Source organism: Ptiloglossa arizonensis, chromosome 9, assembly GCF_051014685.1.
Source record: "Ptiloglossa arizonensis isolate GNS036 chromosome 9, iyPtiAriz1_principal, whole genome shotgun sequence".
NCBI classification, from domain to species: Eukaryota; Metazoa; Arthropoda; class Insecta; order Hymenoptera; family Colletidae; genus Ptiloglossa; species Ptiloglossa arizonensis.
This window is the reverse complement of record NC_135056.1, coordinates 15,665,661-15,690,319: the sequence shown is the minus strand read 5'-3', so window position 1 is coordinate 15,690,319 and position 24,659 is coordinate 15,665,661. Positions and strand designations below refer to the sequence as shown.

At 45.2% G+C, this 24,659-nt stretch overlaps 2 protein-coding genes across 5 annotated transcripts in view; both read right to left on the bottom strand.

The window, feature by feature from the left end:
- Positions 1–647: 647 nt before the first annotated feature.
- On the bottom strand, positions 648–16,189 carry Geko (geko). 4 transcript variants are annotated; one of them, XM_076319856.1, is made up of 4 exons: positions 15,628–16,189; positions 13,199–13,588; positions 10,342–10,474; positions 648–1,543 (listed from the first exon to the last, which is right to left on the bottom strand). In XM_076319856.1, the coding sequence occupies exons 2-4, from the start codon at positions 13,410–13,412 to the stop codon at positions 1,372–1,374; spliced, it is 519 nt and encodes a 172-aa protein (XP_076175971.1). In that variant the 5' UTR covers positions 13,413–13,588; positions 15,628–16,189; the 3' UTR covers positions 648–1,371. The 4 variants fall into 4 exon arrangements, with proteins under 4 accessions (XP_076175971.1, XP_076175970.1, XP_076175972.1 ...); XM_076319855.1 differs by having other exon boundaries at positions 15,643–16,189; XM_076319857.1 differs by having other exon boundaries at positions 15,906–16,189.
- Positions 16,190–20,463: 4,274 nt separating this feature from the next.
- LOC143151733 (uncharacterized) overlaps positions 20,464–24,659 on the bottom strand; it is a 93,400-nt gene continuing 89,204 nt past the window's right edge. Inside the window, exons 2-8 of the mRNA XM_076321153.1 lie at positions 24,130–24,192; positions 23,996–24,061; positions 23,866–23,907; positions 23,469–23,540; positions 23,272–23,393; positions 22,295–22,480; positions 20,464–20,652 (exon numbers count right to left, since the gene is read on the bottom strand). Coding sequence (XP_076177268.1) covers positions 20,481–20,652; positions 22,295–22,480; positions 23,272–23,393; positions 23,469–23,540; positions 23,866–23,907; positions 23,996–24,061; positions 24,130–24,180 — 711 coding nt within the window. The 5' untranslated portion in view covers positions 24,181–24,192 and the 3' untranslated portion in view covers positions 20,464–20,480. The remainder of the gene's footprint in view (positions 20,653–22,294; positions 22,481–23,271; positions 23,394–23,468; positions 23,541–23,865; positions 23,908–23,995; positions 24,062–24,129; positions 24,193–24,659) is intronic.

Sequence of the window (24,659 nt, the reverse complement as noted above, 5' to 3'; positions counted from 1 at the left end):
AAAATCGATTTTTTAAACGTTCAAATCGTTCCGTGAGCGAGCGATGGAAAAGCTGCGATAATAAATCGTCGCGATCGAATCCGCGGTACGCGATTACGCGAGACGATAACGAGGACGAAAGGGATAAACCTGCATCGCGCAAATTAAAGTCCCTTTTTGGTACGCGGGCCGAACGAAATAATTCCAAGAAGCGGACTCGAGCGAAAGAGTCATTACCTCGGTCGCCTCTGGCTGGCTTTGTGAACAATTAGGCGCTCGCTAAATATTTCACGTCGATGGTAAATAAGGGCTACTTCGTTGAAATCGATTCGAGCGTTGCTTTGTGCGGGAGTGGCTATTAGGGACGAATCTCGAGAACGCGGAAAATTCCCTGCCGTAATTGACGGAAAATTAGTAAGGGTGTACTCGAGCCATTACGTAACATACGCGGCAATGGTAAAGGATGGCGAACGAGAAAACGTCCGCTCGAACGTCGACGTCGAAACGAACTCCTCTCTTTATTGTATTTTCCGTAGGAAATCGATCTATCGCTCCATGGAAACCCATCGCCGTGCGTTCCCACCCCGTTGGTACATTGTGGACACAAAAATTAGCGTATAAAATCATCGAATTGGTCGAGTCTCTCCAGGGTTCATTAACGATACGAATGCGTTTATTCGTGCTTTATTTTCAGAGAATTGCGCGACGGTGTATAATATAATACATAAATTTAATCGCAACACCCGCCGCGAATCCACGCGGAAAACACATCGAGTCTTCGCGACGATCGAAATGCGTCGAGTAATAAATAATCGTCGCGGATTTATATATTCGCTCATAAATCTACGAACAACGTTTTCGAGGGGGACGTTAAATACTATTTAATCAACTTAAGCGTAATCTACGGTAATGTTACATCGATCGGAGAATGGTGCAGTAACTTGAGGGAACTGTTCGTGGGTTAGGTCGAGATTATCTCTGTTGTCAACGTCGACGAATTCCTTGCGTTACGAAACCGGGAATTCTTGCGATTCGATTTCGAGATCGATCTCGAAATCATTGCCGGCGATTGTATTTTCACGTGTATCGGTATATCGACTAACGTTCAGTCGTGTACCACGGTCGAGATAGAGAGAAATTTCATTTTTCTCGTACCGCGTTTCATTCGCGCGGTCGATAAAATGATACCGCACGATATATTTCGAAAAATGATGCAATGGTCTCTCGGTTGCTTTCTTTTCGCAGGAAAATACACTTTTCGTAAAGAAACCGGTCTGCGGGCCCTCGTGGACCGAATTCTTGCAGGGAGTTCCGGGTTGTTGGAAAAACGATCCGCGATATCACAGGCTTCATTGTCATCTCCTGTCGTCGACAGTCGAGTGTTTCGTAGTATCAGCGTAGTCGGATCTTCTTCATCATGCTCAGAACGCTGGAACCGGGTAACGGGCAGGTGGGATAGAAATTATGACACCCCTGACCTTCCACGCCGGATATCAGTTGACCCATATGAGCCGCGAAGTGGTACCTGGAGGGCACTTCCGCCATAGTGCTCAAACTCGTGTCCCTGGAAAATGTACAGAAAAAGTTCGTCGGTTATTTTTCTTTCCTCGTTGACACGGTGAAGATATTCAAGCGAAACACCCGCGTATTAATCGTGCATTTATTCGTATTCCACGAAGCGAATTCGCTGACATTTAATAATATAAATATATATAAAAAAAAAATAAAGTTAATGGAAAGTGCGTTAAAATAACGTGCGTTAAAATAAATGCGCGAAGTCGATCGTAACCGTTGGCAAAATTAAACGTTGCGTTGCATTGCATTATTTCCCGTTTGGCAAATTTCGTCGATCGTGTATTCCAATGAAAATCGTGCAATTAAAATCGACGTTTCGTATAATTTCCCGTGCCCGGTTAAATATCAATTTTTCAAGTCTCGTGGAACACGATCGGCCGCAACCACCGACGAGAAACAATACACAAGGAAATGTACATTCGTTTTACATACGCCGAATAAAATTTCAGTCTCGTTTAAACGATTATTCCGAATCGATTAACGAGAGACAATACCGTTTTTACGTGGAACGAATTAATCGCGGGATTCCATTTGTGTAAACGCTTCGTTAATTCATCGTCGAATCGCAAGACAAATGACTAGGTTAAACTAATTGGGGAAAGTTCACAATTTCAATTTCGAAAGATAGCTCTGGTCGTTTGGTTAATAATACCTTTCTAAGAATTTCTCAAATAATTAAATTCTGAATGGAGATACGTACGAGTTCAATTTTAAAAGAAGAACGACCCAACCATTGAAGACACTGTACGTTCGTCATAATCGTAATCACGACGAATTATTATTCACCGTGTATGGAATCTACAGATTGGAAATAAGTATACAAATTAGCCCGCGAATGATACAATTTCTCCTCGTGCTCGAACGTGCAATACCGCGTTAACAGGAACGAAGAGGAAGCCTAGATTTTCGTCGATGTTACGATTCCAGTTTCGAACGCGTTTCGAAACGATCGAAAGAATTGTCCGTCGTTTCACCGTCGACGCCAATGGTGCGCCACGCACGAAATCAACTCCACTTTCGCAACGCTTGACCATGATAAACTGGTTGAGAGCGCGGCATATAAGAACAGGCACAAGGAGAGTCGCCTTTTACTTTCGATATCGACGGCTGCCGGTAAACACGCGCGGTAGAATCCGGTTACGCTCGGCGAAACCGATTGAAAATTACACGGACACCTTTCTCCGTTCCACCGTCCATAGAAACGTCCGCGAGGATTCTCGAGAAACTTTGGAAAAATTCACACTTCCTTCCGGTGTTTACTCGATGCCTTCGCAGACTCCTGACCACTCCCAACTTTCGACACTCGAATTCCAACGCAATCTTATCGGACGCACCGACGACGTCGATCGATTTTATAACCGTACGGGAAACCCGATTCTCGTTCGGATAAAAATTTCGAGTAAAGAAACAAAAACAACTTTCGATACGTCATTCGATTAATCGTTTTACAGATAAAATACCTCCTATGGGCTACTGTGGAACATTACGAGGAAATTCTCCTATCTACCTTCAAGTTATGAATAAATACACGCGATAATTTAATAAGGATTCTTTACAATTTCAACACATCGTTGATTGAAGCAAACTTACAACTAGGCCCACTAGGACCTCCTCGATCTTGGACACGCGCTCCGATAATAAATAGTCGTCCTTATTCCACAGGACGAGTTCGAATTTATTTTCTCACGTTGCTATCCCTCTCGCGTTTTACTTCGAGTTTCCGTCCGTGTTGCGTCCCGTGTACGAGAAAACGAAAGAACTTCTCGATCCAACGGCGACGGCGACGTCGACGCCGTGGAGTGGAGCAGTTTCGTCACGCATGGCTCCCATGGAAGACGTTCTCCAGCCGCAGAAGGGAAATCTCCCCGTTTCGAGCGTTTACGATCGAAACGGGCCTCGGGCCTCCGCGAGCACCCGGCGAATAAACGCAAAACGGCTTCTTAGCTTTTCCATCTTGATCGGTTTAACCCGGAGCGATCCAATAAAAATCGGGGCAACGCTCGACGCCGGGAGCGGCGTTTACGCACGCATAAAAGTAAATATAAAGCTCGAATCCTTCCGGGGCATTAACCGCCGAGGATGAGGAGATCGCTACCAGGACGATTCACCGCGACATCGTCGCTCGATTTCCATTCAACCTACCTCTTTTTCTCCATCACGATCGAGTAGCGGGCAACGAGGAGATTTTTCGGTTCGATTGTTCCACGAGTCCATGATCCGATCGCTTAATTTGCAAGTGGAATTTCCACGATTCTCGACGAACGTAGGGAGAAGACCCGCTACCGGCGATGAATTTTCAGTATCGCATCTTGCGCACACTGCCGGTGCATTCGTCGATCGACGTATCCCGAATTAAACGATTAATTGATTCGTCGACGTATATAAACGCGAAAATATGTATCAACGGTGACGAACGGGGAATTATATTTACGCAATCGAAACCGATGATTGAATGCGCCTGGGTACGTTCGGCACCGAGTGTGTAAATAACTTCGTTTATCGTCGTATCGTGTCCCTGTATTTCGGTACACCATACGCATCGATAGGGTAGCCACAATTATCGTCAGTTCCATTTACGAATTTTCCAGATCGACTAAGAGCTCTGTCATTAAATCATCGTTGATTATCGCTTAATGAAACTCAAATATTATCAAAACCGGTACGCTCTATGCAAATTCTATCTTCGTTTCTGAGTAAATAAATTATTCCCAATAATGGGGCGCGCGCACATTGCGTCAAACCGACAACAAATTTTAGTAATGGCGGTGCGCGAATAAACTTTAATAAAATATACCGTCCACCGTCCACCCGCGGTTTACATACGTTGCGTATGTAAACTTTCCAACGTTTTGTTTACCCTCCCTTTATTGGATCATCGTTCCCTGGCGTCGATTAATTAACAAAATTGGTAAATCAAAGTAACGTTCGTTTTACAATATGATAATGAATCGCAAACCGTTTTGTGTCGGGCAAACAAAACCGATTCCTCGAGCCTCGATGTTTCTAACGGACCGATTCGTACGTTAATTAATTACCGAGGAGAGAAAGGGACGAACGCGAAACGCTGCTGACATTATTCGTATTATTTTTCAAACTCGTGTCTCGCAATTTCTATTCGTTGACGCGCGAAAAAGAAATAATAAAATCAAAGGTCTCCGCTCTTAAGGTCACCTTGGCACTCGAGGATCACCTTGACGCTCGAAGGTCACCTTGATCTTTTAAGGTCGAAAACATTCGCATTTTTTTCACATACTTACATTATCCAATTCGTCTTGAATCGACTATAGACCATCTAATCGATAAACTTACCTACGATTCGCTAAAACCAAAAGACCACAATCTTCTCTCTTAATAAAAACTCACTCAACGCTGTCCTCTATCTATACCCTGTACCACAGTTTCTTAACTCAGATCTTTCTTTCTCCCAAAGATAAAATTCGCACATTATTTTCATCGAAATCAACGATCTTTCCTCTTAAAACTTACTCAACGCTACGTTCGACCTATTCATGGTACCTAGTTTCGTAACTCGGTCCTGTTCTTCCTTTCTCCCGATAATACAATTCGTGCATCGAGCGTGACGCAACGGCGGGACGCTCTCTTGTTTCGAATCATCGTTCGACCAGTTGGACTCGTGTCATCGTTTCGAGTCACACTTCACCGTGGAATTCACCGTTCCGAAAGAAGAGAGAGAGAAACGTCCGTGCACTGGTCGCACCGTACATGCTCCGGGCGTCGTAGAAAGTCGGAAGATTGAATAACTCGTGAAAAGGAAAGTGGCAGATTGTTACGGTGCGACGCGTCTCTCGCACAGAGGACGCGGTTCTTCCGTTTTTGGAGTGGCCTTACATAAGAAGAGACGAACTTTCACGTTGTACACCCGACCTCCTGCTCTTCGAGACGCCATCGACTTCTAAATGGACGGAAACAGCAGTGACGTCCAACGAACGAATACCAGCGATCGCACGATTTGTTTGTAGCCGTCTCGTTAAACGAGAACTTGCACTTCTTCGATCGGTGAAAGGAGTAAACAACGAATTTTGAAACCTCGCGGTCACTTTGCAGCATTCTAGGTAAAATATACATTTCTCGATGTTCTTACGATTTTGAAATATCTCGTTTCGTCGAACGAATGGAGAATCTTGTGATGAATCGAGCGTGTAATTTCGAGATCGTCTGTACAAAAAATATATATTTTGTAGTGGAAAATATCAATGACGAAGGAACTCGAAAACTATGAGAAGACGTTAGAAAGAAATGTTTCTTTCACACCATTCCTTCTTTAAAATTGTCCGGACTGTGTCATAAATATTTTTTGGAGTGTTAAATTACACGAGACATTTAAATGTACTTCTTCGGTCGAGACAATGTAGAAATCGTTTGATTTTTCGAGTCGATTCCGAAAGAATCCTCCGTTTAATTTTACCGTATATTCATCAGCGCGCATTGCCGGATCCACGCACTTCCCATTCATTATCGATAATTTTAATATTCGTAGCACGATGCAAATTCGAGCCGGTAGGCACTATTGCTGAAAATGAATTCAGCCAGCGAAAAGGTCAATGTTCGATTTGCATCTTCTCTCTGTTCGCGATTCGTCGACTTTCTCCGTTGATCGAACGTTTCCATCCGCGCGAAAGAGTTTCGAATTTGGAAATAATCGAAAGTTACGGAAACCGCGTTCAAATTCACCGAGTGGCGTTTGTTCGTCGTTCGGTTGCCAATGGAATTTTTCCCCTGTTCGCGGCGGTAACAATTTCGACCTTTCTAAATGCCCGGTTCCGCGAGTAGCGCTTCAATTAAACTCGCGTTTAAATTCACCGCTTGTAAATTGCATTCCCGACCGATCGCGGCGTTCGTTTCACCGATTACGAACTCCTCCTCTGTAGTTTAGTCTTTCTCCCGGTCCCCCTCGGCGCGATCACGGGACGAAATCGTCCACGAAATATTCGAAAACGCTTCGACGTCTCTATCGCGGAACAAAATCCGCCTCCGCCCTCCTGCACCCGATTCGATTCGAGTTTTGCGAAATCCACGTCGGCCGATCGATAACGCCGCAACGATCGAAACGAACCCGGAGAATCGTGGCGAGATTTCGCGCGAATGCAAACAGAACCTATTCGATTCGCCACTCCGCATCGAGCGAGTCAATATTTGGCCGGTTTAACATAACTTTGCTTTTAATCGGGGAGCAAAACGGCCGCGCGCGGCCAGCCCGCTCGCATTATCCAAATAATATGGCGCCCGGGCGTGAATCAGTCGCGATCGTAAACGGAAAATTGCGAGATACGCGCGCATACGATTTCCATGGCGTTCAATTTCGCGCGGAGGGGGGTTTTTCGAACGATACCACCCCCACCCCCTTGAAAATCAGCGATCGTTCCGCCGAAAATCATCGAACGCGTACCTCCGGCCGCGCTATGCATCCAATTTTCGACGAGAATATTCGTGCACCGTTGGTGGTGCAACACGGTGTTTGCATCCGTTTAGCGAGATATCCAACTGACGTTTCCGATACTCCGGTGCTTCAATCCCTGGGATCGATGAGGGATAAATGATCGAGGAGAGATTACGAGCTTTCGGGAAACCCGTGTCTACCGAGTGAGTTTAACGTTCCATGGAGAAACAATTTCATACTTTATTCGAAGGGCAACACTGTGTGTTGCGAGGATTATTTGCAAGTTACTACGAAATTTTAGGGACTCAATTTTATCTACGAAAATTAATTTTGGAGTTTTCGGGCTTTTGGTAGCGAACATCTATTATTTTTCAGAAGGTTAATCGTACGATATAAGTTTTAAAGGTGTGAGTTCAATTTTGACAAGAATTTGACGAAACAGAAGCTTTTGAAATAATACTATTTTAATACAAAAGGGATCGTATAATAATCTCTTCTTACTTTGCATTCCGGATTCACCCCTTGAGGCGCTGACATACAATTAAGAATTACCGTGTATCGATCGAGGGGTGTAAACTAGAGATTGGTGGGTAGTCTAGCGAGCGGATGTTTAACCCTCAATTGGCAGCTTGGGGACAAAATGGACTATAGTGTTCGTCCAAAGCGTTGCGTCCGATTGACTGTAATAATCGTTTGCTCGAAACTTTGGATACATCGACTTCGAGCGATCGATTAAACGATTCTTTGACTCGGTGCTGAAAATACTTAGCTCAATAAATATTTAATATTCCTAAATACCACAAGGATCGACTCGTTTAATAGAATTGTGTACATTGTGTACATAGAATCTTTTTAAATAACTTAGAAGGAAAAGGAACCGAAGAAAAGAAGTCCGATCCAACGCAGGTACAGGTAGCTAGTGTACTCCGTTAATTATGCAACGCTAAAAAAGAAATTGACGACCTTTCCTCGCGTCTCGAGGCGTCGATGACTTCTCTGAACGGGGTCATCAGTGTATACCATCATTGCATAGCGTTCGATCGATCGAAATTTTTTAATCTTCCAGAATTAATTTCTCATCGAATGTATAACTGCGTTGCAAACTGTACTTGATCTCAAAAGATACATCATTTTCATTCGCAACAATCGTATCATTTTCATCTTTAAAAAATCAATTAACAACCTACACTCTATACCCTCGACCATAACACGTTCTTCCATTTGACTACACGCTTAAGATCATCGAGACAAAAATGCTCCAAATGTACGCAATCTTTTACGAATAATTTTATTAGAATAATTTCAATTATAGAGAAATTGTACGAGGACACTATGGATGAAAAAAAGACCCGAGATCCGTAAAGTCAACCCTGCAACAGATTTATCGTCGCGCGATGACGCGGTGATTTTTCCCGCGAACGTTTATCGACCTTACGCGATCGAAGCTTGCATCGATTGTGTCTGCGCTCGCTCGCGTTACCGCCAATGGCAATCGAAAGTCGAGAGTGAAAGTGGCGAGTCGAAGCTCGTGCGATGAAAGTGGACGCTCTACGGGCACCTTGAGTCGTCCGTAAATGTTCCACGTCGAAACTGCCCGATCATCGTCGATTTTCAATGATCGAGCCGATCATTCGTCCGGAAACATCGTAAACGTTTAACGACGCAATTACCGGACGACTTCGTTGCAAAGCGGTGACCGACGTAAATTTTGTAAAAGTGAACTGGACTCACGTGACTCGGTTATCGACGAAACGGAGCCCCTTCGGACAGGTTTACGATTGTGGCGCGAAACACGATTAGAAATAAACAAAATCGCGAGACTCGAAGAATTTCAAGGAAGACGTGTTCCAAGGTCTATCCTCGCGAGCTCTTTGGGAATAGAGCTGTATACATAATTTGACGCGGTCACAGAGGACGCGAAACGATTTCCAGTGTGGTAAATTCGGACACGATATATGTGTCACGAGAAAGAACCGCATAACGTGAAACACGATTTATTTACAAGTACAGGTAATCCATTTGTGTCTAAAAGTAGGGAATCTTTTATTGGGAGAATAATTAGGAATATAAATTTCGATGCGAATTGGAGTTTAGGGGTGACTGTCTTAGTACGAACATCGATGTCTTTGAATTTGTACACTCTCTGTCTTACCTAGACACTGTCCGTTGAACATCTTCTGTTTGGACAACACTTGACACGGTTATGCATCAACGGTTGTCGAGGAACGTGTGTGGAAAGAAGGAACTCGGAGACGGTGACAACCCTGTGTAAGTTTTGACTTGGGCGAAAATGTAAGGTGGTTCGAAAGGATGACAAACGTCGATTATTACAAATTTCGCACTTGACGCAACGGGAGCCGTGCAAAGACTGACTTTCGAACCAGAGGACACGCGAGTGTATACCTGACAAGACCGAAACGTTTCACGAACTTACGAAACCCAAATAGAACACCGGGTCAAACATTATTACCTACCGTCTCTCGCTGATTCGGAACGTGGTCACGACTACCTGAAGTCGTAAAGAAATTAGGATACAAGGAAACAAGAGAGATGCATATTCCGGGAACACTGATAATCCCGTTTCCTCGGATCCTCGAACACTTTGTCGGCTTCTCGGACCGCAATTTTATAGCCTCCGCGAAATAAAAAACGATTCGAACGAGAAAGGAACCCAGAATACGCAAACATTCTCTTTGAATCTTTCGAGCCGTGAGAATCGAATATGGAAACCGAGAATCTTTTTCATATTTTCGCATCTTGTGAATGATAAACGAAAGATCGTTCGAAAATATGAAAGAAACGAATTCTTTCACGAAGAAAGAATTTGATCATTGTCAAAATCGGTGCAAACCATCGAACTTTGAAGATCTGTATTTTTGAAGATCTTACAAATAAGAAAACGACGATGTAACCCCCTAATTTCACACGTGCAATACAACATACGTGGATCAGAATCCTCGACAGATCGAATACCAAAGTGATCGATTTGGCTGGTAACGATCTTCTGTACTTCTATATTTTCGTTTCGCATTTCGTTCGCAAAGAAGACGCAAATTTACGATCGATGGGTTTGCGAGAGACAAACTATTCTCATAAAAACTGCGCATTTCGATTATTTGTCCGAAACATTTCCCCCCAGACGTGGTACCCCAGGTTGGCCGATGTCGCGCGACACGATGTTCGTCCAATCCGAACGTTTCTCGCGAACATTAACGTATCGTCTTTTGTTTCGCGAGGTACGCGTATCCAACGGCTACGAGAACGCGTGATTCGTTCGTTTCTTTGTTTCTGAACGCGTGGAGGGGGCACGGAGTAACACAAGCGGGGGGGCCTCGACGTGGCCGGCGTATGGTGTCGCAAGGTCGAATAAATGCAAACTCATGGTTTACCTGATCAAGCTCAGCAGTGACCGCTCCATCTCGCTCAGCTGATCCTGATGGCCGAACGAGGTCAGTTCGCATATCAGCTTGGGCAAGCAAGCCGTCTTGATCGTCGTCATTATCCGGGAGCGTCGCAAGATCGCTGCAAAATAATCGACAAACGTGAGTGATCGAACTCGTCGAAACGTCGTGACGTGTTATCGACCAAGTCGAACGAATCGATAAGACACCCATGACGATCATCGGACCGTGTGACGTTCTCTGACACAGATGCTCCATTTCGATGTCCCTGAACGAGTCAGGGAATCAAGGTCGGTGAAGTATCGGTCCAAGTATCCGCGGATTTCGCGAATTTGATCGTTGTTGCGAGATCATTGAGAATTATCGATGCCACTTCGTGCCATTCTCGAGTTTTCCACGTTTACCAAGCAATTAATTTCAACGTTCTCTCCCTCGTGAGAACCGTTCGATGAAACGTAAAGGATTCGCGTCTCGGATCGAAAACATCAAATGTTTCTTAATACTCGGAGTATCATTTTCAAATAGTAGAAACGTGATTTCTCGAGAATTTGAAAGTAGAATAATAATTTCGATTTCTTCTTCTTTTTCAATTTTACGGGAAAAAATTCATTCGTGTACATCTCTCCGAGAAACTATCCGACGAATGGTCTTTTTTTTCTTATTTCGAGACGCGAAGAAATCCCGGTTAAAGGGCACGGGGAATCCAGCCACGGTATTTTTCCTTCGCCGCGAAATTCGATTCGCGGGTATACCCTGTAACCGGAGATAATTAAAGCGGCCAGGTGACGCGTACCGCGCGAAATCTCGAATCGCGTGCGGACGAGAACCGGTGGAGAACGTCGAAGCCGATCCGCGGCTTTCGAAATGCATTTTCTGTACCGGCGAACTGGTTTCCCGAGGTCGTGGCGATCGAGGTACTCGCCGCTGGCCAGCTCGCGGACGATCGAAACGAGCCTCCGGGCGTGGACGAAGCGGTTCGTTAACGCTGGTTAATTGCGTTCGACGGGCGCGTCGTGGAATGTTTTCGATCGTCGCGCGTCACCGTTACGACAGCTGATCCTGCATCGCGCGATTACGCAAGGATCCTGGTAAAAATGCACCGATCGAGTCGTAAAAACGCTCACGGTCGAGCTACGTACGATTCGCGATGCCACTGTCACGAGTAGACAGTGTACAATAACGGTGTGGTATCTAACGAAAAATGAATCTGAATGATGGGTCCAACGGAACAGAGATCTCGACGAAAATATGCCAACTTATGTACGATGTTTGCGAGCGTCGTCGGAGAAATATCCACGATCGACGCACGACGCGCCAATATCGGGAGTAAACAACAGTGCGGTGTCTACCAATGATTAAATCCAGATATCCCGAAAATTCGCGAGCAAATGGCGTTGCAACGTATGATTTACGAAGGAACGATGCCAATGACACGAGTAAATAGTAATCGTGCGTCATAGACCGACGGACGAATTCAAGTATCGCGAAAATTTACGGTCAAACGGCGTGCAACGCGTCACTCGAGAGGCAACGGTGCCGAAAACTCGAGTGAATGATAATTGTGCCGTATCTATCGACGAATAAACTCGAAGAGGCGGTCCTTCGTCAGCCTCGGAAGCACGTTAACTCGACGACGTTTGCGAACGTCGTTGGAAAATTCACGGTCAAACGGCGCACGACTCGCGATTCGCGAAGAAACGATGCCAATAACACGAGTAAATAATTGCATCGAACGGGGAACGAACTCCGATACCCCGAAGAGATGGAACGTCAACAGAACGGAGAATCGCGACGAAAATATGCTAACCGTTGCCAATAACGCGAGTAAATAATTATTGTTTACCAACATCTACGACTCGCTCCCACTTACCGTTGAACGAACTCTCGATAGCCCGAAGATATCGATCCATCACCGGAACCGAGTATCGCGACGAAAAGCGCGCTAACCCATGTCAATAACACGAGCAAATAACAATCGTTTACCAACATCCGCGACTCGCCGTCACTTACCGACGAATCAACTCCGATACCCACGAAGAGGGCGGTCGATCGTCATTGAAACGCGAATCGCGACGAAAATATACGCAAACTCGACAACGTCATCGCGAATATCTAGGACATCGAACGTCCCGCGACCCACGATACCGATAACACGAGCCAACGATCAATTTTCCAACATTTTACAACCGTCGACGACCAACGACGAACACGATACCTCGAAGAGATCGATCCCCATCGTAACCGAATACCTCGAACGGAGAGAACTCCGTCGACGAATAAACGGAACATTTACGTCGCGCAAATATTAATTACGCACACACCTGAGGAACGAGTCTTCGAAGAAGTCTACTCGAGGTCGGTACGCGCGCACTAATTGCCGCGAGGAAAACAACCGCGGATGTTTGCACAGAATGTTGGCAAACCTGTCCGGTTACTCTCGATGGGGCTCCAGATCCATGTAGCACATGTTCCGCTCGAACGGGAGCTTTTTCTGTTACGATTACGCGAAGATATCGCACGTGCTGTCGTAGACGTTGCTCGTGTACTGTACGAAGCTGCGAAGATTGCCTCCGAGGGACGTTCGCTGTTTATTTTCCGCCAACGGTCAAAAAAATCGGTCACCGATCGTGTAGAACGACCCAATGGGCGAAACTTTGCGAAAAATGCGTCGAATTCACCCTGTCCGTGCGCAGTCTTCGCAACTGGGCACTGTACACGTGTTTTCATCTCGCTAGCCCCCCAATTTTCAGAGACCACACTTCGCAAGAACGATCTACGATCGATAATCCCGTAGTCGGTTTTCAAGGTTCACCTTGGCCATTCGTCGCGTCATTTTCCCCCTTACCGTTCTCTTTCTCCTCGTCCTTCTCCGTTGTAGTCGTTGTTCCATCGTAGGGCACTTCCGTCGGTGGGCCCACGGGGCCCTTGACGGGCTCGGTCAGGTTGCGTTCGGTCGGTTTGCCGAATATCGTGGCGACCAGGTAGCTGTAGTCGCCGGTGAACACCAAAAACATCCCTAGGAATATCACCAGACGCACCGTGCTCGTGTCCATGACCATGTCGTGCGACCTTGGCGGGGTTCGGTGCGGCGTGAAACGTCGCGAGTGGCTCGTCTGCACCGATCGACGATCCTCGATTCACTGCGGCCTCCTGGCCGATTCAGGGACCGGATTGGAACGCCGCGACTGGGTCTGGCTTTTGAACTTTAATCCTCCACGAGCGGCTGGCTCCACACCTATACGCGTGAATAGGCGCAATTAACGGAACTGCCGTGTCACGGTCGTAGCGGCGTGTCGCGATTCGATTTAAATTAGACGCGACGGGCTGCGACGCGTTATCGGAGCCACGTTTTAATTACGAACGATCGAATAAGCCGCTTCCGAGAACGAGAGCAATTTTAACGCCGGCTTATCCCGGTAGACCTCTGTCCCTGAACCGAGATCCGTTTGGTCGCGATCCGGACGACGTTGTTTACCGCAGAGACGGTTCACCCGGTCTCGAAGTAACCGAATTCGAGGGACCAGCGACCGTTTCGATATTTCATTCACGACGTTCCGATCACCAATGAGTGGATCTCCACAGCGGGAGGGACTTTAACGCCGCCTTATCCGCGAGATTTTACATATCTAAATCCAGATCTCGTTTGTTTACGTTATCGAAACGACGTCGTTGTTCACCGATCGGAGATCTCGCCCGTCACGACTGCACGATTCTCGATGACCGAACTCTGTTATTCACCGATCGAATAAGTTTCCAAATGGCATCGAATTCTCCGGTACTGAATTAGTTTCTATCGCGAATAATGGAACGAGTAGCTTCCGACAGTGGGCGGGATTTTAACGCCAGTTTATCTCGAGCTTTCGTATCTAAATCGAGATCTCGTTATTTGTCCGCCGCGATCGGAACGGTGACGCTGTTGTTCGATGACTACTCGATTTTCGGAAAGTGGCTGCGCTTCGGTTGTTTGTCGTCGAAACGTCTTGTCTAGATCGTATCGGGTTTTCAACGTTTCACTTACCAACGAACAAATAAGCAGCGTTCAACGACGTAGGAATTTTTAAGCCGTATAATCCTTTATTAATTTTATCTGGATTCCCGGGGCACAATCGAACGTAGGTGTGCATTATCGAATAATTTTCCGGATCGAATTAACAGCTTTCAACGACGGGAGGAATTTTAACGCCAGCTTTGTCACGAGTTTCTATTACGATCCGGAGATCGGGTTCTTTGTTCGCGATCGAAACACGATCTTCATGGAGAGGAACTAATTACGATGACCGTTCGATCGTTGCGGAGCAGCTGAACTCGAGTATTCGGTGTCGCGTAATCTCCCAGATTACATCGAATCTCCGTCGTATTAATTACGAACGATTAAATAAGTAACATCCAACGACGTGATTTCGATCGGTGACGTATTCATTACGAAACGAGATCCTTGGTGGAAAACAAAGTGCATTATAGTTTCGGAGCATCGATCGTGAACCGTACCAAGAGAGAAAGTTCTTATCGGAGATTGTAGCGGGCGAAGAAACAAATAACGAAACGTTGGACGAAATACGTGTACTCGCTATAGGTAACTGCGGATTAGAAAGGCGATTTCGAAAACCATTGTTGCCCGACGGGGAAAATATTACGCTTAAAAATACTGGAAACGTTGTACAGGGCGATTATGGGAACCAGGACAAGCAGTAGCTCCATTCTAAACGAGCAACAATTTATGAAACGTAAAGACTAGTATCTTCTCGCGAAGATTAGAAAATTCGCTCCAACAGGTGCTCAAACCTATTACCATTATCCGAATATCTTTTTACATTTTTAAGTCGCACAAGTATCGTAAAAACACACTCGATCTTTTCCTCCGTCAATTTTTCTTCACCCTATATACTTTACAAATATCATCCACAGAAATTGAAACAGACATCAATATTGCACTCGGAAAATTACCTAAGAATCCTCTCCGTACAATTTATTTCAAAACGATAGGATCGATAATCCAATTCGGTAGCGTTCTCGATGAATTACTCTTCGCTCGAATTGTGACAAAAAAGAACATTCCAGGGCGACCGAATTTTGATTCCAAGGCGAATTGTTGCGCCGTTCACCGTCGAATAATCCTATTTCCATTCTCTCTCTATCGCGATTCCGCCCAAAGGCTCATTACGCAAAAAGTCACGAGACGAGGGGAGGGATATACACGGATTACGCAACGAGCGTTGCCGTGTACCGCCTTAACCCAATTTTCGTCGAATGCACGAGTATGCACGTTGCACGCACCGAAACAATACGTACTCGTGTGAAGCACCGTGGCACCGCGAACGGAAGAGAACGGTGGCGCTTTCGGATTGAAGACGATCGCGACGAAACTCTCGTTCTCCGTTCACTTCCACTTTCCTCGAGTCGCTGGGAATATCGAGCGTCCTCGTGTGTATCAAAGGACGACGCCCTCCACGGACACGAGCACCAAAATTCGATCGCAGGGTGCCACGCCACGGATCGAGTTTCACGATCGTTGATAAATACGTTCCCCGGATTTCACGATCCCTGGAACTCACCGATTGCGAACCTCTGCACCCTAATGGTACATTTTTTTCTTTTTTTTTTTTTTTTTTGGCGGCTCTTCGGAACACTTTCGCGCGGAGACTCGAACGAGCGTCGAATCACTGTCACTGGCACAATGGTAATCCAGAAGAATCTCGATCGCGAACACCCGCGGTACCGGTGACGACGATCGGAACCGTACGCGATCGAATCGATTTCAACGTGCAATTTCGCGGCGCTCGCCTCTCGACGGAGGAATTCACCGACGCTACCGCGGCCTACCGTCGTCGTGGAATGACTGTGAATGATTCGAAACCACGGCGGCGGACCTAACGAGTTGTCAGTGAAAGTTGGACACTCGCCCGCTACACTCCGCGATTCGATCGGCCGATCTTGCGCCGCGCCTTGCCCGCTGCTCGCGAGCGTGCCACTCTAGCGAGAACTGGTGCAAGCTCGCGTTGGTAATTTTTTGTTTTCGAAAATTACGAACGAAACGATCGAGAGGAACAATCGAGAGGAAAATGTTTCTTTCTCTTTCGTGGAAAGAATCAACCGTTTGCGCGGAGTTCTTCTACGTATATGCAATACACCTTTGTAACGGTTCACGCTTTGCGTCGTTTGGAGAATTTTGTAATTTTTTTCAAGTGGAAGCTGGAATACACGTTGTGTTGGAAAAACAATCGACGAGAAGAGGAAAGTAAAACGATCATTTTGGAATCGGGTTTTTTTACGGAATTCTTCGAATACGTATCTTTATAACCGTTCACGTTTTACCTAGCTTGGAGAATTTTTTAATTTTTTCGAAGTGGAAGGTGGAATACCGATTGATACGAAATCGATAATAAGAGAAAGAAAAAACGATGATTTCTCTTCTATGCAAAAAATCAGGTTTTTGTAGAATTCTTCTTTTTAATATGTACATTTATAAACGGTGGTATCGGCTTCTTGACTTCTTTTTATTTATTTATTTTCTTTTTTTTTTTTTTTTTGAAATTACAAACGAAACAGTCGCTTTGAAAAAAAATCGGCACGAAGAGAGAAAGACGAAATCGTGATTTCTCTTTCGTACGAAGAATCAGGTTTTTGCTAAATTCTTCTTCGAATATGTATATTTACAAAGGTTCATATTTTGTTAATTATCGGTAAATTTTTTTATTCGACGAAAGATCGATTTCTTACTGCTTCTTGCATAACTCTCATCGCCGAGAAGAATTCCTTTCTTTCGGATTACGTGGAGCGTAAATACGTATCTCGTTTATCGTGCTCTTGACAATTCTCAGTTTTCATTTCGCGGAAGATTTTTCTTTGCGTTCGCGCTGAATGCTACGGACATATTGAACGTATAGCTTCTCGGAAGGCGACTCTTTTTCCTGGAGAAAATGTTACGGTGGAAAATATTGCACTCTTTAACGCCAAGCGCCCGGATCGCGGAGATTATCTTCGTAGAATTTGTTTATTTCAACGGAATCTCTTTACGCGCGTGTTTCGGTGTTATCTGATTTTTAATTCTTTTGTGAAATTCTGCGTCTTTCTACGCGCGCGTCACAAAGAGTATGTTGTTTTTTGATCGCATATTTCACGAACAAAGACCAAGGTCAGAATTTCGTCGCGGATATCTATACTTTTCGCGCAATACTCGCACACCCGCGCTCAATTTTCAATCGAAATACTCCAAAATGCGAATAAACTACGAATGCGATAAATTACAAATAAACGTATTATCCTCAACCTCGTCGAAACGCTACGAGAAGGTTTCACGGATAGTGAGAATAAGAGCAATGCACTCGTGACGACTCCCGATATTTAATTCTACGAATGGCTTCATTATCTCGAATCATGCTACCGGTGAATCCTGACTCTCAACTCGAATTCGGCGAATGCCCTCCCGATAAGACTTGCTCAGACATTCACTCATAAAATGCTCGAATAAAACAATCTGCATTTTGAAATAAGTGTTTTCAAGTGTAACAGTCGCCACGTCGTTACGTTCTTCGTTTCAAACCCATTGTTTCCCCTATATCGAATATTTTTTGAATAAAAGTGCTCAGTTTTGATTAGGTGATCGTCGCGACCCTCATCGATTCATTACATTTAACTTCGACGAGTCAAGATTCGAGCACGGTTCGAATCCTTCGCTAACAAGTGACACCTTGAAGTTCATCCCGTCACACACTCAACTCTCCGATGTTGGATGTAATTTGAGTACATTATATTAAAAAAAAAGAAGAAAAAACGAATATTTTGCAATCGTAATTCGAAACGATCGAAGGTAAAAATCTTCACCGCGAGTAGAATAATTCCTTGGATTGAAAATTTTCTTCGCAATCTTTTTTTCATTTCCAGAGCCGAGATTTCACCTCGCGACCTACACACCAGGAACAAAGAGAATTTTTTCGTAGCAACCAGTTCCCTCAAGGACAGTGATATGAACGCGTGTAGATCAGACCTGCGGCTCACGGTCTCCGAAACCCCTATCCGTCGTCCGTTTAACTTTAATAAATTCTTTCAGGTTCGGTTAATCGAGTGCAATTACTCGTTCGCCTTGAGAGTCTCTCCCACTTTGGACGTCGCGGCGTCGGGACGAGATTGCTTTTCGTTTCGCGGCATTACAATGTTATTGCGTTTATTACGTCGCGAATGTTCGTGACGCGGGGCGGTGAACACTCGCGTCTTCGTATCGCAAGTCTTTCATTCGCGAAGACAAGAGCAACTATTTCTACCCGTGTTCGATGCTTACACTGCTTGTTGCAAGGGGGTGCAAAATATCGAGTAAATGCATGTTGACGAATACACGACGTTTTAATACGATCTACCTTATACTTCGAGCCTTATACCTAAATATTTCGAGCTACCTCGTACCTGTTTTCAACCATGTGTTCCGAAATTGTACAGTCAAACGATCAACTGCAAAATATTCGAAAAGTACAATAGAATTTGCGAGTCGGAGCACGGTAAATGTTTAAATTTAGTAATTTCCAAATAATTCCGAAATTATACGGAAAATGAACCAGATATATTGTTCAAGAACAGTGCAACGCACCCTGTACGTTTCGCGTAGTATCTTGATTTCGTTACACGCGATAAGATGTTTTTCGAACATCTAAAAATGTGTTCTCGAACGTTTGTTCTTGGATTCGTCGTTATGGTAGGTATATCCGCGAGGAGTATGAAAAAAATGAACGCGACAACATTTATCGAGGAAAAGTACGGACGTTTAAGAGTAACGACTGCGAAATGAAAAGCATACAGACGAAGCAATTTACGATTCACCGCTTTGATCGTTCGCCTGTTACTCCGTACTTTATTTATCTTCGTTTCGAACAAGCGTCAAAGTGTTAAATTATGTTCAACACCTTTCCGCGCGTTTCAGTATCAATCTATCGACGAAACGTTCGCTCGCCCGTCGACCGCGCTCGAAACGTAATAAACATCGTTATGTCGTTTCGCTTCCGAGCAACAGTGTCTGGTTCAATCAACGGTATCCGAGCATGGTAAACAAGCGTTACACGTGTATCGTTACACCGCGGAAAAAATCGACACGATAACGAGAAGCGCGGCCGGGATCACCCGGGAAAGTGCATTTGTATGCACGTGTCGCTGCCGATGTCATTAATTAACGCGTCTGACATACGGCCTCATTTTTTCCCTTTCTTTTTCCGCGCCGGGACGGCCGGTGTGCCGGCAAATTGAATTGCCGTTCTTTCTAACGAGCTTTGCAACGTCGATTGTCGCGTGTTTCGCTCGATTATCGGACTCCTTTGACTACCAACGAGGATTTAAATCCCTCGCGACGTACGTTGATTGGCGACGTAACGAATATCATAATCGATACCGTGTCCGTAGAATTCGACTCCGGGACGTCGATTTATTAATCTCAGCGATTAATTTTTACCGAGACGGGAAAAGAATTTGTTCAATGTGAATTAGTTTTATCGAGAGGAGAGAAGAATTTGTTCGATATCGAGTAGTCTGTCGATCGTCGCGAAGATCATTCGCGATCTTGCTCGATCGTTGGTTTCTACGCCGATTGACAAGTTTTCGCGTTCCAAGATGATCTGAAATCAAAATTCATAATCACGGCTCCGATTGGATCGTGCTGGTACACGGACCGGTCGCGCGCAGTGTTCCTAAAGAAGAAGAGTTAAATTCGGTTAAAATTCGTGCGTCGCGCGACAGATGGCTACCGATTCCCCGCTTTCGAATCGCGATTCATCCTCGAACCATCGTGGAACTCCGAACGGGAAGGTGGAATTTACCCGCGACCGCTAACGATCAAAACCACCGATCGTGAAGAGCGTTTCCTTCTAGAATGAACCGCTTCGTTTTTCAGGCTTGGTTTTCCCGGCGTTACTTTGTCCGAGGCTCGCGAACGAAAACACTACAAAGTGAAATGCTGGCGACCAGCCACCCGTTGCGACGTTAATTAATTCGCCACACTGTAATCATTTCAATTAACCGGCCAGACGATGAATAATCGGTTCAATTAACAAGCCGTAGACGTGAGAAAATACAGGATCTCCCGTTTCAGCCGCGAAATTTATTAGAAATCGTGAACACGCGTGGACGCACAAGGAAATTTTTCTTTTTGTTCAAAATCTCTCCCTTGGGAACAGCGTTGCGAGGCCCAGCAATGATTTGGTGAACGGCGTCACGACGTTCTTCCTGGCGTCGAAACGCGCGGTGGTCGCGTTGCACGACGATATTCGGCGCCGCCTTCGTCTCCTGTCGCCCCGATAATCTCCGCCGCTCCATACGGCTCTGCTTCCCCCTGAAATCATCGTAGAAAAAAAAAAAACACCCCCGTGAAACCGCAACGACGAGTCTCGCGGAAAAATCGAACCAACGAGTCACCGTTAATTCTCCCCCTTAGGTGCGATAATTCGCTTTCGTGGAACTCACTCGTGACAGTTACGACACGTGACGCAGCGTTCAACGAACGCCCGGAGTCACGCCCGTGCAACTGGCCGACCAAGAGAAAGCAAATTCATCTCTTTCTTATTCCATCGGTGTACGAACGATGATAGTCCGTATCAGAAATGCGGGGAAGATTAAATCTAGATTACGAAATACCTTGAGGAAAATAGAGTGCTAAGTGCAGGAGGCGTTGAAAGTGGCTCGATGGGATTTTCCTGAACTTTTACGGGGAAGCAATTAGGGATTTGCGGAGTTCTCGAAGGATTTGGAATCAGTTTCCAACGAATGTTTCTATTTTATCATCGAGATTTAGGGAGAGATGTGCCATTAATTCGGAGAAATTATTCGCGTTTCGAGTATCGTCTCGATATCGAATTAACGGAGATGGTTATTCATCGCCGCGAATCACGTTTGTCGCGATACGATACGCGCATAAATAAACGCGAGATTTTCATCGGTCCGCTCGACAAAAGGCTAGGATAATGCCCTGTCGGTCGATGAGAAACGCGCACGTATATTATCACCGTGGTACGATACGATTGAACTTTCTAACCGGTCAACATTTGAATGTTCTAACGATACCTGGAACCGGTGAAAGCAACCGACAAGGCGAGCATCGTCGCGACCGGGCGGTAATAAATAATTAATATAACGAAGGTTCCGCGGGTCAGTATAAGCCACGAACAGGTGAACAAGACACACGATACCCGTACCTACTCGGTTTCACTCGGTTTCTCATTTCGGATTGCCCTCGTTTCGCATTATCGCCTCGCGCGATTAAACTGTCACCGCGATATCCAAATAGTCCCGGATCATGATAAACGACTTCTGAATTTCTACCGCTCGCGTGCACGAATAATTGCACGTTTTAACGTCGCAACCTACATAGATGCAATTTGTCGCGAGTTCTTTCCATTTCTCGCGCATCGATTTGTTCGCGCTGTGCTTTTTCTCGAAAGTAACGGGACTCGAGAGATCGTGGATGCGATACAGGGTGTTTACAATCTAAGGGCACACTCGTTTCGACTATTTTTTATCGTAATTCGTGTTATTCGTGACGCGAGTGTCGTTCAGCTCGGATATTGACGTCCAAAGGACATCCGTTTCGTGTTCAGTTTATGTTCGAACGTTTAACATTCGTTTCGAAGTTACGTATTTCTGTAATTTAAATTTCGGATATTGGAGAAACGTCTCGAAGTCCGGTGCGTTTCCAAATATCGTCCAACGACAAAACTTGATCTTCGAGTCTGCTCGAAGTAAAAATCAATGTTAATAATTCGAGTTGGGCAAAGATTCGGGAGAAAAATACGATCGAAAGAGCTGTCCTTTGGTCGATACAACGTTCTGTAGACAACGTCATTAACCGAGTATACGTAAAAAAAAATATCAATCTGCAGAATTTGATTTAAGAGTTCTCAGAGGACAAAGTAACGACTTTACGCGAGCACCCAGCATCGCTTGGAAAATTGGAAATATTCCGAATCGGAACTCACGTCGATGAATCATGGATTCCGAGGAAGCCTCCACGGACGCGTTGTTACTTGAATCCGAGTTTCGGGGGTAGAGTTGCAGCTGCAGCCGCGGGAGACGGACGACGTTGCCCAGGAGGTCGAGAGACAAAGATTCCATATTTTCTGGGCGGAGGTAGAGGCGGCGGGAAGGACGGTTCCAAAATCTTTTAGAGTGTCGCGCAATGCGTTCGTGTGAACTCTTTGTGTCGCGTCGAACGTTCTTATCGTCGAAAATTAAGTTGGCGCGCGATCGATCATTAACGTTTCGCATCAACGATGAACATTTCCCGAGAACATTACAGAACGGTCAGTGATTAATGATATTAACGAGGTCAGAGAGATCTCGTCGGGAATAAATAATCGAAACGTGACAAAATTTCTAAATCTCGCGTATCCCGACAACCGTGTAAATCAAATACATGAAACGCACCGGGAAGTCAGTGTGCCCCGAGGTACATTAACAATCCCTAAACAACGCACAAATCACGTGGATTCTAGACGCGTGTTCAATTATTACCAATTAGAGCTTAGCGGATCTCGTGATTGAAATTGACATCGTCAATGTTGCACAATTACACGGGGCGGGATAATCCTAACGACAATACCAATAATAATATTGTTCGTTCCGTCGCGTATCCGGGTGTAATCACGAGCGTTGTACGTTCAATGCGTCTTAACTAACCGAGTCCCATGGTTTCGCTCAATTTCGTTAACAGGCACCGAGTAACTTTACATGTCGCGTCTATTGGTCGCGGATTCTAATAGAATTTCCACGGCAATCTGTCCTGGTTTGCGTCGGGTCTGCTCGGTTTGCGGACGTAACGGCCCGTCCAAATTGTTACACGAACACGCGAGTAGTAAGAGGTAAACCGCTCGAGCAATTCTCGTGACAATTACAGCGCGTCACGCTGGGAAAAGCGGCGCCGCGGCGCCCGCCCGTTTAATTGAAACCCACCTTGAGATCCTCAACCGGGACCGAGCTTCCTTCGATGTTCTCCGCGAGTTTGGCTTCTCGGTAAGCAACGTCCCCGGCAGGACTCTCGAGCGTACTCCCGGCAGACTTGTACTGAAAATCAACTACGATTTAATAATAATCGGTGAAGTACAGGAGCCACGAGCGCCACGGAACGATACGGAGGATTTCTTTGGTACTTTTTCCACGATTTTCTCCAGCTCCGACAACTTGTTCGCCGCGACGATCAATTCCGCGCTCAACTTCCGCATCTGAATGTTTTAAATCGTATCGTTTTCTACAGCGTCGGAACCAATCGGTGGTACGGTAGAACCTCGGTTGTGCAAAGTAATTTTTACTTATTAGAAAAAGTACTAGACAGTTTTACTTAGTACTCGAGAGAAAATGAAACGAATACAATTTGTTCGTCGATGAGATCGTTATACGGAGTACAAAGTTGAAAAGAAAGAATATTTCTTTCAATTTTATAGCCAATAGTTGTGAATAGATTTCATCCTACAGTAGGAAATAGACTGGTGTTTCTGTAACAGAGGTTCTACTATACTTGAGTCTAATATTCGATGAATTCTAAGTTACTTCACTCTCGCGTTGCACCGCTGTTGCTTTCTGAGCCTCTTTCTGCAAGATTTTACCAAAGAGAAATTTCAAAAAATCGTTCAAAAAATGTCATAAAATTACTATTACGAATCATTCATCGGACACCAACCACTTTGGTCACCACCTCCTCGTACTCGAACTTCTTGTCTTTCAACGCCGCGACGTCGTCCAGTCTCTGAAACGATCACCAGTCTGTACAGAATCGTATAAAAAATTAATTGCCACGATAAACAATCGACGCACCGTTCTCTTTTCCTCCACGACCTTCAGCATCTGCTTGTTGGACTTCTCCATTCTTCTGATCACCTACGATCCACGATTACGCGATCATTGATTCAAGTGCATAGAAGCGAAACCATCGAAGAAGAGAACGATTCGATTAAAAAAATATTAAAATACTCCGCAAGAGTATCGCGTTCGATCATCGATCGTAATTTACTTCAACGGTATCGTCGCATTTTATCCACCGTGACCACGTTCGAAGCATTTACAAATTTATGGCGAAAAAGGTGAGTTACGATAACAGAAAGACCATTGTCGTGATCTTTAACTGAACGTTGAAACATTCCTCGACCCTCGAGAGACTCTCTCGGCCACGATTTTCGTTCTTATTGAAATAAATCGACGATACTCACGATGGTGGCGTACCACAGTGCCAAATAGAAGAGAACGTGCATCAAAGCGCAAACGTACACGTTGTCCAACACGTACGCCCGTATGAACGACTGAAAAACGCACAGAGGGTTTGAAGAATCTGTGTAAAATCGACAGGG